Source organism: Galendromus occidentalis, unplaced genomic scaffold (assembly GCF_000255335.2).
Source record: "Galendromus occidentalis unplaced genomic scaffold, Mocc_1.1 scf7180000075422, whole genome shotgun sequence".
Classification (NCBI taxonomy): Eukaryota; Metazoa; Arthropoda; class Arachnida; order Mesostigmata; family Phytoseiidae; genus Galendromus; species Galendromus occidentalis.
The window spans coordinates 73,614-87,696 of record NW_003803412.1 but is presented as its reverse complement, the minus strand read 5'-3'; the positions used below and the strand labels follow the sequence as shown (position 1 = coordinate 87,696).

The window sequence follows — 14,083 nt, the reverse complement described above, 5'->3', positions numbered from 1 at the left end:
GACCAGATGTTCGCACACGAACGTCGATGAGAGGGAGGCAGGGACAGCCCCCTCAGAGGATTAGCTCAGGCCTAGACCTCCAATCTTTACCGGAAGGGTCATCTGTTTCCGAGCATCATTCGAAAGGGGAATTCCAGCCGCGAGTACATATATCGTTCGGTACTCTTGGGTAGTCTTCTCCGCCCGACGTCCGATTCCGGCTTTAAACAGAGGGGCTCCGAGAAACTTCAAGCCCGCCTGCGATGTCATAAGTCGACACCCGAGAAGCATGATACTCACCTGCCCATGGATCGCCTCAATTTCCTCTACAGTGTGGCCTTAGATGGAAAGCTCACATTTCGACGGTTTGAGCCTCAAGCCGTGGATATGATAATCGGTCCGAATGGTGCTGATGTCGTCTATGATCCTTTGAGCGTCCGAGACTGCCAGCCATATGTCATCGAGCTACGCTGCCGCGGACTCACTACGGAATTTCTGGAGGGTTTCATGCAACATCAGACTGAACAATAATGGAGACTTCACGTCGCCTTGGTGGCAACCCGCTCTCGAAAGAACCTCGTTATCTCCGAAGAAGATCGTAGTCGGTCGGCAGTAGGCTTGACGAGTGATGTGGTTCAGCTCTCAGGCATGTCCGTGTCCGTGGACCTCACGAAGCATTGTGTCTCGGCGGTGGCTGTTGAAGGCGTTCGCGAAGTCTAGCTCGAGAAATATGCATTTCGGCTCCTGTAGGTAAGTTCTTGCCGCGTGAACTGCTCCCTCGGTGCCGCATTTGGTGCCAAACCCGAGCTGACGTGGTTTAAGGAGAGTGGACAAAGGCTCCTTGACCCGGGCCAATAGAACCTTAGCCGCTAGCCTGCGATGAACGCTGCCAACCGCGATCGGACGCTGGTCGCCGCTGGGCTTCCGGGCCGCCACCAGCCATGCTCCCAGAACGGCGTCGCGGATCTCGGCCGAAATTCACCCTTGGCCGATGATGTCGCACATGCCAGCCAAGGCTTCGAGTAGAGTTCTGGCGACTTCGTCTCCAACCGACAGCAAATCCATGATATGTTGAGGCGTCACTCCGTCCAATCCTCCCGAGGAGCCAGACGGAAAGCCACCGAAACGCTTCTGGACCTCGTCCGGCAGGCATCTGCTGGGGATATTCTTCCGTGGCAGGTCGGGAGCAGAATCTTCGGGACGAGGGGGAGGATGTTTACTCTGCATCTCGTCGAGAGCAGTAGGGTCACCGGGTGAGGCTAATCGTTCGACAGACGATAGGAGTCGGAGAGCTCCCTCGAGGTCGTTCTTGGAAACCAGGCGTCTCTCAGCAGCCTCACCGTAAGCTTGATCCGTGCGTGGTCGACCTTGTCCCAAACGAGGGGTGAACATCGGGATACGAGCACCTCCAGGAACAGATATATTCTGACGAACAGCGGCAGAAAGTGATATAACCCTATTCACAGGATCAACGTGTAACACTCCATACGAGAACTCAAGGAGCTTGACCCGGGACTCGGGTGGGTTTACGGCTGCGACATCTTTCAGCAATCTGCTATACAATCTAGCTGCGGCGAGACGGGCCGCTTGAGGGACACAGCGTGAGATACGACGAGTCTGCTTCAATGATGCGAGGTTCTTCTCTTCGCTAAGGGGATCAGCGGCTCTTGGTCGGGAAGCTCTTGGGAAACATCGGGCGAATCTTCGTGCGTTGGGAAAGCTCCGGAAAGAGCCGAGCTCACCACGGGCAGTGAGAGGGCTGGACTAGATGAGGGAGTTCGAGACGGTCGTGGGCCCGCGTTGAGATCCACCGAGCGCTCCGCTTTTCTGCTGTGACCCTCATGAGTCTTGAGACCTTTGTGAGTACTGGCGATGAAAGGGCACCAGAGACATTTCAAGGAGTTGACCGGAGCCTGGGCGGAGTTCTTCGGGGGGCTGAGAGCGCCGAGGTCGAACGCTGCTGCGAGGACGATAAGGGATGGCGTCACGCTGTTTCTTGTGTAGTAAACCTGTGTGTGTGTGGCGAGGCCCCTCTTGTGCCTGGTGGAGAACTCACAAAACAGACAATGATAGAGGCCATCAGCTACAGTTTGAGGGGCGCAGGAAGTGGAAGGCTGATCTTCTGGACTAAGTACGGATGATGAATGAATGATAGCTTTCTAAATGATGAGTGTCTTGAATTGGAAGACTTCTCAAGGAATGGTCGAGCCCGATCTCCCTCTACTGACTCACAATGAGGCGGCCAAGTTCCACGGTGGCACTTGATTTCGAAGCTGTGAATTTCACGAGGAAGGACACAAAGGCCAATAGCGCTCCCATGTCCGGCGTACACAGACCGGAACCCGCGCTTGGCAACAAGGCGGAGCTGAATTGTAAACATCTAGTTCGGGGAGATCAGGTTCGCCTCGGGGTAGTCGGAAGGGAACGTGTCTCGCGATCAACAATGCTGCGATGCGTTGGGCCAAAGTATGTAGATCTCACGGGCAACGAGTATCGGGGCTGCGTACGCCGGAAGCAAGTAGCTATGAAGTCGAACGACTCCCAAGCAAGCCGTGCAATGTGGCCGTCCAAGTTCTTGCGACGCAAGGATTTTTCTGTGAGAAGATTCCATGAATGTCTGGAGCTCCTTAGCGGAATAGCGATCCGCATTAGTCATCATGCTCATGGGGCAGAAACGGCCCGAAAAGAAATATTTTTTGTCTGGCAAGTAAACATTCTCTTACGTCAATCCGGGTTCACAAAGATGGGTGTGTTTTTCGGAAGTCCTAGGCCTGTTTAAGAACAGCATGGAATATCAGCGCCAGTCAGCCTACGGTTGGCGAATGATCGAATTCTGAACGTTTCCATGGAGAGGGCCGTCGAGGTTGGGAATTTTCAGACCTTTCCGTATTCCGGGCTCAGATCCAGAACGGCACTATAAGAGAGCCCGCTCCTCTGTGTACTGCTGTTGAAACTCCCTCGGGTCCGGATGCGGGCCGTTGCGAACATTGAGCTGAATGACGCTAACTTTTCTTAGCTAGGCTTGCGACTTTCGAAAAACATGCTCATCTACGTAAGCCCGGATTGAAGGAATTTTCACTTGTGACATACTTGCAGCCGATATGGATCGATGCTGTGGGTGGAACATGAGCGACAAATGAGGGCGCCAAGAACTTGTAGGGCATCGGTTCGTAAGCTCGGACATTTCCTGGGAACGACGATCGAATTGTTGTACAAATCCTCAACGCGGCAGAGCATGGGGTGGAATTCGAGGGAGTTCGAGGCATATCCATGGCCTCATGGCTCATGTTCGATGTGTCACGGTTTCCATTGTCTGATTATCATGAGTGCATCGGATAACTGCTTCGATATCGATAATCAGTACATGTAAGCCGTCTATGGGAAAGCCACGGGAGGAACGAGATAGTAGTGTCGTTCACGTCAGAATTCCTCATAAGCAATGGAACGACTCTCCCTCATTCTGGAGAAGGGAGAAGAAGGTTCGAAGGGAAATTCCACCTGCCGACATTGCGACCGATTCCCCGCCGCAAACTGAGAGCATGCATCCAACTTGACGTAAGGCATCCGAAGTTCGAGCCGGATCCAAGCGACTTGCTGCTCGTCAGCTCAGCTGTGAGAAACGTCAAGGCGGACAAATTCATTCTGAAAAAAAGCCCCAACTTTTCCCATTCGATTTCCTCTAATATTAGCTCTCTTGCAAGAATCCTCTGCAGGTCATTCCTGAGCGAAATAGGCTTTTCATAAAGGATGCTCTCGGACTCGAAGTTATCACTTTCATGGGTCATGGAAACCTCAGACACCGGAACGAGGGGTTCGAATCCCATGCACAGGTTGCTTCTGAGCGTGGCTCCCACGGGCGACTCTGGTGCGTCGCCGCGCCACCGACGTCGATTCCATACCGTCTAAGATAGAATAAAAAACAGCGAGGACGTAAATCCTGTCTAGAACTTATTTTATTCAATCCTCGGGCTGACTTTCCTTCTACAGTGATGCTATCTTCTAGGATCGTGAGTACGAAGCACAAAGTGAGTCCGCCATCTCTTCTCAATACGACTCGAGATGATGCAGCTGATCGATTATCATATCGGACCGAACGCTCCTCCGGGGAATCGAAAAATGTATTCAATAAATGCTATGGCACATGGGATATACAAATATGAACTAGACAATGAAAGCTGTATCCCGCCTTCTTCGAAGCCTGAATGTAAATCTGAACCGCCAGTCGAAGACTCCGGGGAGAAACAAGATATGGAACGGTGGGAAAAACTGGATCGCTGAAATCAGTATGCTCCAAGTAGAGAATGGAGATATACATATATTGTTCGGAAGGTTCGGAGATGACATGAGAGTAATTCGGGAAATGCTCGTTCGGAAGAATAAGCATCAGGAGTCTCCGTTGACTTGGACTGAATCTTCTCACTGACAGACGGGTCCAAGTCATTCCACAGGTGAAGACTCAAACTTCAGCTGGATATGTATCAAATTGTTCCTTACTATCACGCCGTCGATCTGTCGATACCCCGTTCCTCATACCACACATTGAGTTTCCTCGCAAAGCATCACTAGCGATCTCGGAGATTCCCTGGAGAATCCCGAGACGGCTCGAGCGTCTCAGCCCTTCCCTACATATGATTCCAGCAGACATACATCTTAAAGAATTCGACGAACGTCTCCCCCAAAGCGTTGTCGGCAGTCTCGTCCGAGTGTGTTCCATTCTCCTTCTATCTTCATTGGGCTCTCCACCTGAATTCGTGTCCTTCATCTTACAAGGATGTAAATAAATTCTCATCTCCTGTTCGTATCTCTACTTCGGTGATCCTGACGAATGTTCCCCGTCTTTCGATCGTTTCTATTTGGATGGTTCAAATTCAAAAACTTCATCACATGTACTGTATTAACGGTGAAGCAAAAATTGTGTATATTTATTACATATCTTAATTAATGTATATCGGAAAATTGCGCACAAAAATGGTCACAGTTTAGTTCTCACTGAACCGAACTTTCTGGCCGTGCTTGCAAAAGCTTCCAATCTGAGAGACGAAGGCTATGACGACCAAATAGCGTTATGGTTTTTTTTCAAGAAATGGTGTGTTGTGTACGCAATTCTCATTGCCCACCAAGAGGTCTACTGATGCTCATCCCATTCAGTCATGGTTCGACCTATTGGCCGACCAAGCGGCCGATCATCAATCGAGCGATCAATCAATCAATTATTCAGCTTTTCGATAATGGTTTCGATCGATCTGTCCCATCGTTCATCGTTCTGCCTATGACGCCTGGCGAACCACTCTCTCGCATCTCCAAACATCGAAGGTCGGATTTCCGTAAGTGCATCCTTACCTCAGGTAGCATCGTCTATCGGTCACGGACCGCGACGTTAAAAAAAATTGGGGGCGGAATCCAGACAGGGATCGCTCGAATCCGATATCTGAATCACCGCTAGGAATACCGAGCGTCAGAGGCGACCAGAGGCCGGCAAGAGGTGACCTGACCTTGAATAGATGAGAAGGCGGACCGAAACAGTTCCTCTGATGGTCCCCTCATCCACCCCATGCATGCATTTCGTGTCCACTAGACCGCGAGAATCGGTTGCTCGTCATAATGGGCGTTCGAACAGAAAAAAAGTAGATATATCTCAACAAATGGAAGAAAGAGTAGCACACCAAGCAGCTCTTGCAAATCAAGATTGCCCACCATGACACCGATTCGCAAGCCGGACGAGTCCACAGGGAGCGGTGAACAACTGTCGATCAGGAAGATCGTCGAGATAGCGGGAGGACTGCCTGGCCCGGATCGTAAGCAAAGACACGCCGAACAGATGCGGGACAAAGGCCACCCATCGTTAGGGGTTTCAACTCGATGACTGGAAGTTGTCTCGCTGAACTCTTCAAACTGAGGAGCAGGAGGTAGCGGCCCGGCTTAGATGGAATGACAACAACTCAAGCCGGGGTCAAATAAGCAATCCATCGAGGGGATAGGGTTTATTGCCAGAACCTAGTCGGAACCAAGCAGGACTATCCTCAATTCTCGAAGAACACAACACATTACATGTTCGTCTGTCGAACATCCGCATCCATGCCCGTCACTTTGTCGGCCGTGATTCTTGGGCATTCATCGTTTTCAAGTCATCAATCAGCTCACTATTCAATGAATCGATTAGTTCACTCGCTTGATCGGCCTTCCTAGAGCGATGGGCGGTCGAGTTCGAATCCCCAAACTCTTGAAGATCGGAAATTGTCATTCTCTCGCCTGTTCAAGCCCATGCGCTCATGCAGCTCTGGACATTGAGCGCGGTGATGCGATCTTCAACGACTGGCGAGGGAGGAATCGAGAAAACGGACTGACGAGCAGGCAGGAGCATAGGAGCGTCGATCACTAGCAGCAGATGCCCGGAAAAGCGTCCAAAGGACCCCTGATACATGATGCCGAACTCGTGATAACTGCCGCTGCGTCCGAAATCGACAGGGATCCCACTCGGGAATCCACAGTACTGAATCCTCTGGAGCCTCGACCGAGATTATCCGAGCTGCGGCAAAGCGTAGAACCTGCTGCCACCAAGCTTACGGCGGCTCGACTTACTCAGCAATGGAGAGGGCATCGTAAAGTTGGCACAAGTCTTTGGTTTCCAAGAAGAATGTATTCATCTGTCGAATGAGCTTCATGGCGCGCGACACGAAGTCCCTCCGCTCCTCATGAGAGGGATCTCCCACGGATCTCTCTCTCCAAACGACATTATCGGGGTATTCGACTTACAATCTGAAAGATGGATCGAAGTCGTATTCCCGCGGAGCTCCATCTCCTCGAGTCCGGATATCGCTGCTTCGATTAGGATATGATCAAGGAATATCGAGGCGATGTTCGGGTCGGGAGACCCAGAGCCTCAGTAAGCGTGTGAGCGTGTTTCAGTCTGCGGCACCGCGGTCCGCTACCCAAGCATGAAATATATCACATCCAGCGACGCCTTGATTATCGTTCCCTGCCACTAAATCGATGCACCAAGTCGAACGGCGACGATCGATAGCGCTTCAACTCACTGACGAAGCAGCGATAGGCAATGCATTCAGCAAACGAACTCGGCTTGCGCGAAGCAACTTATCTCCTTTGCGAAGTTCGAGTTCAACGAGCGCCGCCAGCGTTCATCGGAAGAGTTCGCTCAGTTAGCGCTCAAGTCGCCACCAGTTCAGCTTCAGCGTAATCAGCCGACACAGCTGATGAACCTTTACGCTTATCACCTCGATAACTGTCATCGAAGAGTGTATCACCTGGAACAACCAGGAGTTCCAAACAGAATCGAAACCACCGCAATGTGGGCGGGGATAGGCTCTTTTATTTTGAGCTTCCGTGGAGCTCCCAAGTTTCTCGGCTCCATCTGTGGCTTCGATGCATCCACGCCATCAAAATCATGATTCACGGCTGGTTAACTTAGGTTTCGCAGCAACTCAAGCGAGCTCAGCGGAAAAACACCTCAGTGGATGCAGCCAACCAAGTTGAGGCGACACATGAGTCATGAGACAGTGATGCGCCTTCCTCGCTGAGAGCGCTCTCTTTCGGCATTTTTCCCCGTTTTCCCCAGATTCCTCCCCATTGCCCAGATGCTCCCCAGCGCCAGCACTCGTCAATCTCGTAAACACTTGCAGGCTTTGAGGTGAGTGAATCTACTATCCATCATGCTTTATTCCGAAGGCATCGATGTCATCGTTCGGATGATCGAGCCTCGAGGCTCATCTCCAGCTACGGATGAGCTCTTAGCCGATCCCAGTTCACTTCGACCCATGTTCCTGATCGTTCTCGCCAACTCCTGGCATAAGGAGTAACGCAGCGGAGCGAGAAACACGGAGCTTCCCGACGCTCCATCTCGGTGAACGGTTTGATGTTTCATCCGGTATCATCGAAACTCTTCACGCGGCGCTTCCGTCTGAGTCGTGGATGAAAGAAAAACTCTCACGCAGGAATTAATGATATGTAAACAGATCGACCTTCCCTCTGCTCTATAGTGTGTTCGGCTCGAATTCTGCTCCGCCCACTTCTGCAACCATGTATACTCATGCATGCTCGCATGTATATCTCCATATGTATATATATATATATAATTCATCTATATATGAGAATCTATTTGTCGTTATTGTTGCAGCTGTCACAACGAGACGAATCATCGTCCGACGTCGATCGTTTAAATTCTTGACTGACTGCCTGAACTCAACCACGGACCGTTGCACGATTATCATTGTGATTCCAGCTGATCTCGCCTGGATTCTTGAAATTTGATTGCGGTGAATACTTCTCGGCTACCTTCCAGGCTGCTCCTCGTGTCCAAGGCTCGCCTGAGTGTTGCTTGTATCAATTTGAACTTGAATCAAATACAATTGTGATTGGTGGACAGGATGTATATGTTATGAGAGCTCCGATGTGAGTTTTCTTAGTCTCGCATCTATTCGTAAGGTAAAAAGTGTGTATGACGGTATATTCTTCTCGCCACTATGTTTGTTTGTTGGTTTGTTTCTTGCTTGTATGCATGGATGCTGGAACGATAATTGGCTTTACAGTATCTCAAAAACTATGCCTACAGTTTGTAGATGTTGTAAAGATAGGTAGATAAATCCACATATACAAATAATAGCGATCAGCCATGATGTACTTAACAAAGAGAGCATTCAGGAGGACGAGCAAATCAATGAATGTATGTAGGTAGGTATGTATGTATGTAAGCGATAACAGGCACGAAGGGCGCCAAATTCTGAACACTGCAGTGTTTCCCAAACTTGTTCGCGTACCTCGGCCACCATGATTCGACGTCAACATTCAAAATGCATAGGAAAGTAAAAGTGTCGAACACCCAACAACTGCGGGCAGCGATGGGCAGGATGGCGGAGGTCACGAATGTGAGGACTCATGTCGGCTTCCACACCATCATGGAGATCGAGGAATCGGAGGAAGCATGCTCTTATTGGTGATATGTCACATCCCTTATTTTCATCTTCACCTCCCCTTCCCGCTGTGACCGACCCACGTTGGGGGCCGAAAGAGTCCTCCGAGCAATCCTTATTCCCGTCTCCAAGAGACCGATGTCAAGCTGGCTCGGAAACCAACAGCCTGTCCACCTGTCCCGATCCGCTCTGGATGCCGATGGTGATACCCCCAAAACACGGCCCTCGTAGATTTCTTTCGTTTTTGCTTTTTAATTCATCGTTATAGAGGACGTCGGCAGGTCGACAGGATAGTCCCAAAGATATGATCGGTATACTTGTAAGAAGAATATAATGGTAAACTTTCGACGGCCGTCCCATGGCTGTCTGCATTTGCAACCCATCTTATCCAGCGTTGTCCTAATGACTGTGTACATACATGTAAACCGACAATTGCATATACAAACGCCTCGTGATGTATAATCGTAAATCGAGATAACTGCCGAATTTTTGACAGCAACGGTAGCGACAGCAGCAGCGACGAAGAACAGTGCACTATCACATAAACAGTCAAGGATAGTCCGCTATAAGACTCGAATCAACTGCAAACGTCATTCATACCGAGTCGGATACGTACACTCGGTAGCGATGACGGCATCATCGTTTGGTGGTTCCATCTCACTCGGTGCAAGATTTCTCGGGAGGGGACACGATACCCTTCCCGTCGCTGTCATTGTGCCACGGCTACTACCGTCGCTACCTTCCGTTCTTGCAACTGACCCGAACAACGGTCGCTGTAGAAATTCCGAGTGACGCAGTAAAAACCTGCTCGCCTATACCTATATCTTGTTGTCCCTGTCCCGAAAGGACGAAGAATGCCCCTAGAGACTTCCAGCGGTAGCACTACTCGCCGTCCGGTTCGGCGCAGCGAACATGGAAACGCGCTCTTGACTTATGTGGATTCGTTACGGTATGTATTTGCATGGGGGCGCTTCCCGTCCCGAGCATAATCTCTTCAAGTTCGCCTCGGGTGAGCGTTCAAGAAAAACGTCTGATTGAATGCGGTTCCAGGGAAACGCACACTCGTTTGCTTCGCGTCCTCCCTCCGATCGCTCGAGCTTCTTGTAGCAAGGGAAGCGATCGCAGTTCCTCCATCGGCGCACACAGCAATAAAACGACTTCCTCAATACTTTCTCTGAGTTCCCCCCTCAGGAGCTTCTACGATTCTGTGGCTCTCATATACTGATTCCAACTCTCATCTCGAGAAATGCTCTGAACCAATGACGACGACAGCGCTCCGGAAGATGAGGCACGATCTCCCAACAGGAAGAAAATGACTTTAAAGCCGGATTTCTCAACAATACTCAAAGAGTTTTTAAGATAGGAACTACTACTTGCTCTTATGGACGACCTCAGCGGCTCTTTTCGCTGGCTCTTGGTGACTCGCACGAGATTGCTCGCTGAATTATTATGGAGCTCACTCCGGTTTTATGGACTTCCTTTCTTTGATCTGCTCTTCCCAGTCGAAGACCGAGAGCTGTTTTCAGTTGATGTACAGAGTGTTGAGGATGAGGACGTGATGGTTGTTTTTCGCCAACGTCACAACATATCCTTCAGAGGTGATCTTCAAGCCGCAGCACCTACTTACTTTACAGTACGGACATTCGAATTCGCTGACAGCTTGACCGTCGCGATTGAACACAACAATATGGAACCTGAAAGGAAGGGAGTCGATGAATACCACGCTTTTGCGATATGTATGAGGGAAGGTCCACGAGAATTTCGAACATGCGGGCATTGCGTTCTCCTCACTAACCTGTTCCCATGTGAATCACCCACCAATATATCGCCGTGATCCGATATATCGATTCCGTTGGGGAAATTCGTCAATCCTTCCCCGCCGATTTTTCTCAGATAGTTACCACACTCCGAATAAACCACAACACAGTGTCCTTTGAAGTCGCAAATGTAGAATTCGGATCCCCAAACGGCTATATCAGATGGCTCTCTCATGTGACCACTGCAGTCAAACCACAGCAGAAGATCACCACCTTCGGCTATCACAAAAACGGTTGGTGACACCGAGTCCACGGCAACGATGCGCCCATCGCTGGTCAGCGCGAGTCCCGCGACGATGTCGATGTATCTGCGAATAAGAATATTTTTCTCTCATGGATTCCAATGAATCGAGGATAAGGCTTCAAAATGATGCGGCCGAAGCGATGAGCTCGGAGCACGAAATAGTGTAGGCAGCTCTGAAAACCTTATACACCCAAATGGGGGCGCACTCGAGCTCAAAGCGGAACGGGTTGGTATGCCGTGTCTTGGAAAGTTCGCATATGAGAAACGCAAGTGCGGACTATGGAAACAGGGCGAAAAACCGGAGGCATATGAAGGGGAAACTACGTGTCTCACCTTATAGCAATTTTCTTAATGAATTCGCCGGTTTTCGTGAACAGCTGCATTCGGCTCCGCTCATTCCCTCTGTCGCATATTACATATGTTCCCGTAGATTTGATGACGGCGACCTTCCGAGGATACCAGAGTTGGCCTTCTTCTTTGCCTTGTACACCAAATTCATGCTTGAATTCACCAGCCTTGTCGAAAATCTGTATACGATGATTGTTGGTGTCTGCCACGACGATTTCCTGGTTCGGCCCCAAACAGAAGCCGTGAGGTGAAGAGAATTGCGTTTGACCCGAACCCAATTGCCCGAACTTGATGCGTATGTGCATGGGCGTCATTCGGTTTGTCCGGGTGACGGAACCCTGTGAAATCGGAGCCTGGAGGACCCCTGCAGCCGCGGCGGCTGCAGCAGCGGCGGCCGCCGCCGACGCAGCTGGGACAAGGCTCAGGGAGCCAACTCCGGCTGTAGGGCTACGCTGTCCTCCTGCCGACGTTCCCGAGGTACTAGAGGAGCCAGACGGCTGAGAGACAGTGCCGTTCTCCACGATGAGACCTGAGGGTAGGCCTGTCGGGCTCAAAGCAGGGCCACGCAAGCGCTGCATCGACTGGCTTGGATATGGATTCGCAAGCTTCGCAAGAGCTGACAAGTTATTGATGAGTTGTGCTTCTTCATCGGAGGAAGCCACCGCCGCCGCTGAGGCCATTCGGGAGCTCTCCGGGCCGACGATCATGTGGCCCGGAGTGACAACGTCGCTCACGTTCCCAACCAACAAGGGCAAAACGTCTGGTTCAACATCTGCGTCCACTCCGGCCAAACGAGCGAGGTTCATATGAGCTATAGCTGAGCGTAAATCGTTGAATTGACTCTCCCCAGGCGTCATCGAATCCAGAACGCTATGCGGCCCCGTCGAAGCCACCACGCCGCCGGGCATTTGGTGGCCCACCGGCGACATCAATGCATGTGTATCAAGTTGACCGAAGTGTGACGGAGCCAATGGAGACGAGTTCACCGCATCGACGAGCTCCGCTGGCAGGAGCCGAGCGGCGCTGGTGTTGCTTATCTTTGGTGCCACGGACGCGTTCAGAAGGCTCATATCCATTGGATTCGTAGTTGAAGCGATGTCTAGAGGATCGAGGGTCACAACTTGCCCGAAAAGACCTTTCATGGCAGACTTGAACTTGGCTTCATCTGTGATGAATTTCAGTTCGGCATTTTCCCGACCTTTCGGACACGAATGTACCAATTTCCGAACTCTTGACGTCACCAAAACTTTCAAGGCGAGAAACTCCGCTGCATCACCATATTTCGATAGCTTATCGGCGAATTCGATGGCATGCTCTAGATTGACTCGAGACTCCTGACAGAGCTGAATGTCATCCATGACACGCATCTCTTGCGAAGAATGAACTTTCTCAAGATCTTCTAGAGCAGCTTCTTTCGCCTGTTCCAAAATGCTCTTGAACGTGATGAAAGTTTCCTCAATCGATGATCGAACAGAATCTCTCGTTAGCTGCAGTTCGTTCAAAGATGTCGTCAGAGCTTCATTCGTCTGTAACGAGATGACGAAGGTGAATGTATCAACGCTCATAAGGCTGTCCACTATCGGGAACAGAATGTTATACAAGGGCTCGAGCATGGATGCACGAGCACAAGACACTTTAAGAAAGCCACGTGGACCGATTCTTGCGAGCCATTCCAGGCGATGCGAAGCCGATGTTTCGAAAGCACGACAGACCCTGACGCATATTCTGCATTCGGATGCATGATAGTCGCGCAAACGGGTTGCTATATCCAGGTTGCGAAAAGAGTACTCAATCTGCTGAGAGTATCCTTACTCATACTGGAATTGGTCCAGGCATAAGCTCCCGAGGAAAAAATATTGGGAATGTGCGTCACTCACCTCATCGAACTGACGAAAACTTGTCTTGGCCTCGCTGATGAGAGCGACCAAGTCCGCGCGCTCGGTCGAATCGAATTCGTTCACTTTTTTGCAGCCGTGGCCTTGGTGGCCTGACACCAAACACTCGTTGCACATTGCCTTCAAAAGTGAGATCAGTATTTATATTCCATGTTTGCAGGAAGAGAACTCGTAAAAATCATCGATGCCCGGGGCTGAGAATTCTGCGCGTGGAGAGAGTAACTTTTGCCTGTCGCGACGAATTCTAGTCGCGGGAATCCTACGGGAGGACCAGACTTTTCAAAGCTCTCTGCTGGTGGAAATATTACGATTCTCATGGTGAGAACGACCGAATCCGACCGATGCTTCGCGACCTTGGCCGGAGAACACGCGCACCGGAAATCTCCCGGGAGCCTACTGGATCCACATATGTCTCGAGGCAAATTCATAAGGGTTGAATACATCGCTGAATACAGAGGAGAGCCCAGTATCCTTGATCAGGTAGTCCGCGGGGGAAGGCGTCTCAAACGAGTAGGGCGTCGGAAGATACCGTGGAATCTTCTGCAGGAGCCTCAATGGATCACAATCTAGACGATCTCCCAACCTCGTTCTCTGCTCCGGTTCGAATGACTCATAGGATACCGGAGGGCAGGAATTCGAAGAGCGCCTGTATTTTGCCGAGCTCTTCGAATCGATTACACAGCCCGACAGCCAAAATCTAACAGAAAAGTGGATACCCATTTTAGGGTAAATCGGGGTCGCTGATCACGAATCCGGCGTCAGAAAATCCGAAAAGGCTCTAGTTTTCGAGTTTCAACGGATATACCGAAAAATAAAAATTGTAAAAAAATGTAACTCGCGAAAACCAGAGCCTTTCCGAACATTCTGACGCCGGAT

At 50.5% G+C, this 14,083-nt stretch overlaps 1 protein-coding gene across 1 annotated transcript in view; it reads right to left on the bottom strand.

The window, feature by feature from the left end:
- Positions 1–10,234: 10,234 nt before the first annotated feature.
- The window catches only part of LOC100905601 (E3 ubiquitin-protein ligase meiotic P26), a 5,876-nt gene continuing 2,027 nt past the window's right edge, over positions 10,235–14,083 (bottom strand). Inside the window, exons 3-6 of the mRNA XM_003737281.2 lie at positions 13,190–13,327; positions 11,298–12,838; positions 10,699–11,028; positions 10,235–10,597 (exon numbers count right to left, since the gene is read on the bottom strand). Coding sequence (XP_003737329.1) covers positions 10,426–10,597; positions 10,699–11,028; positions 11,298–12,838; positions 13,190–13,327 — 2,181 coding nt within the window. The 3' untranslated portion in view covers positions 10,235–10,425. The remainder of the gene's footprint in view (positions 10,598–10,698; positions 11,029–11,297; positions 12,839–13,189; positions 13,328–14,083) is intronic.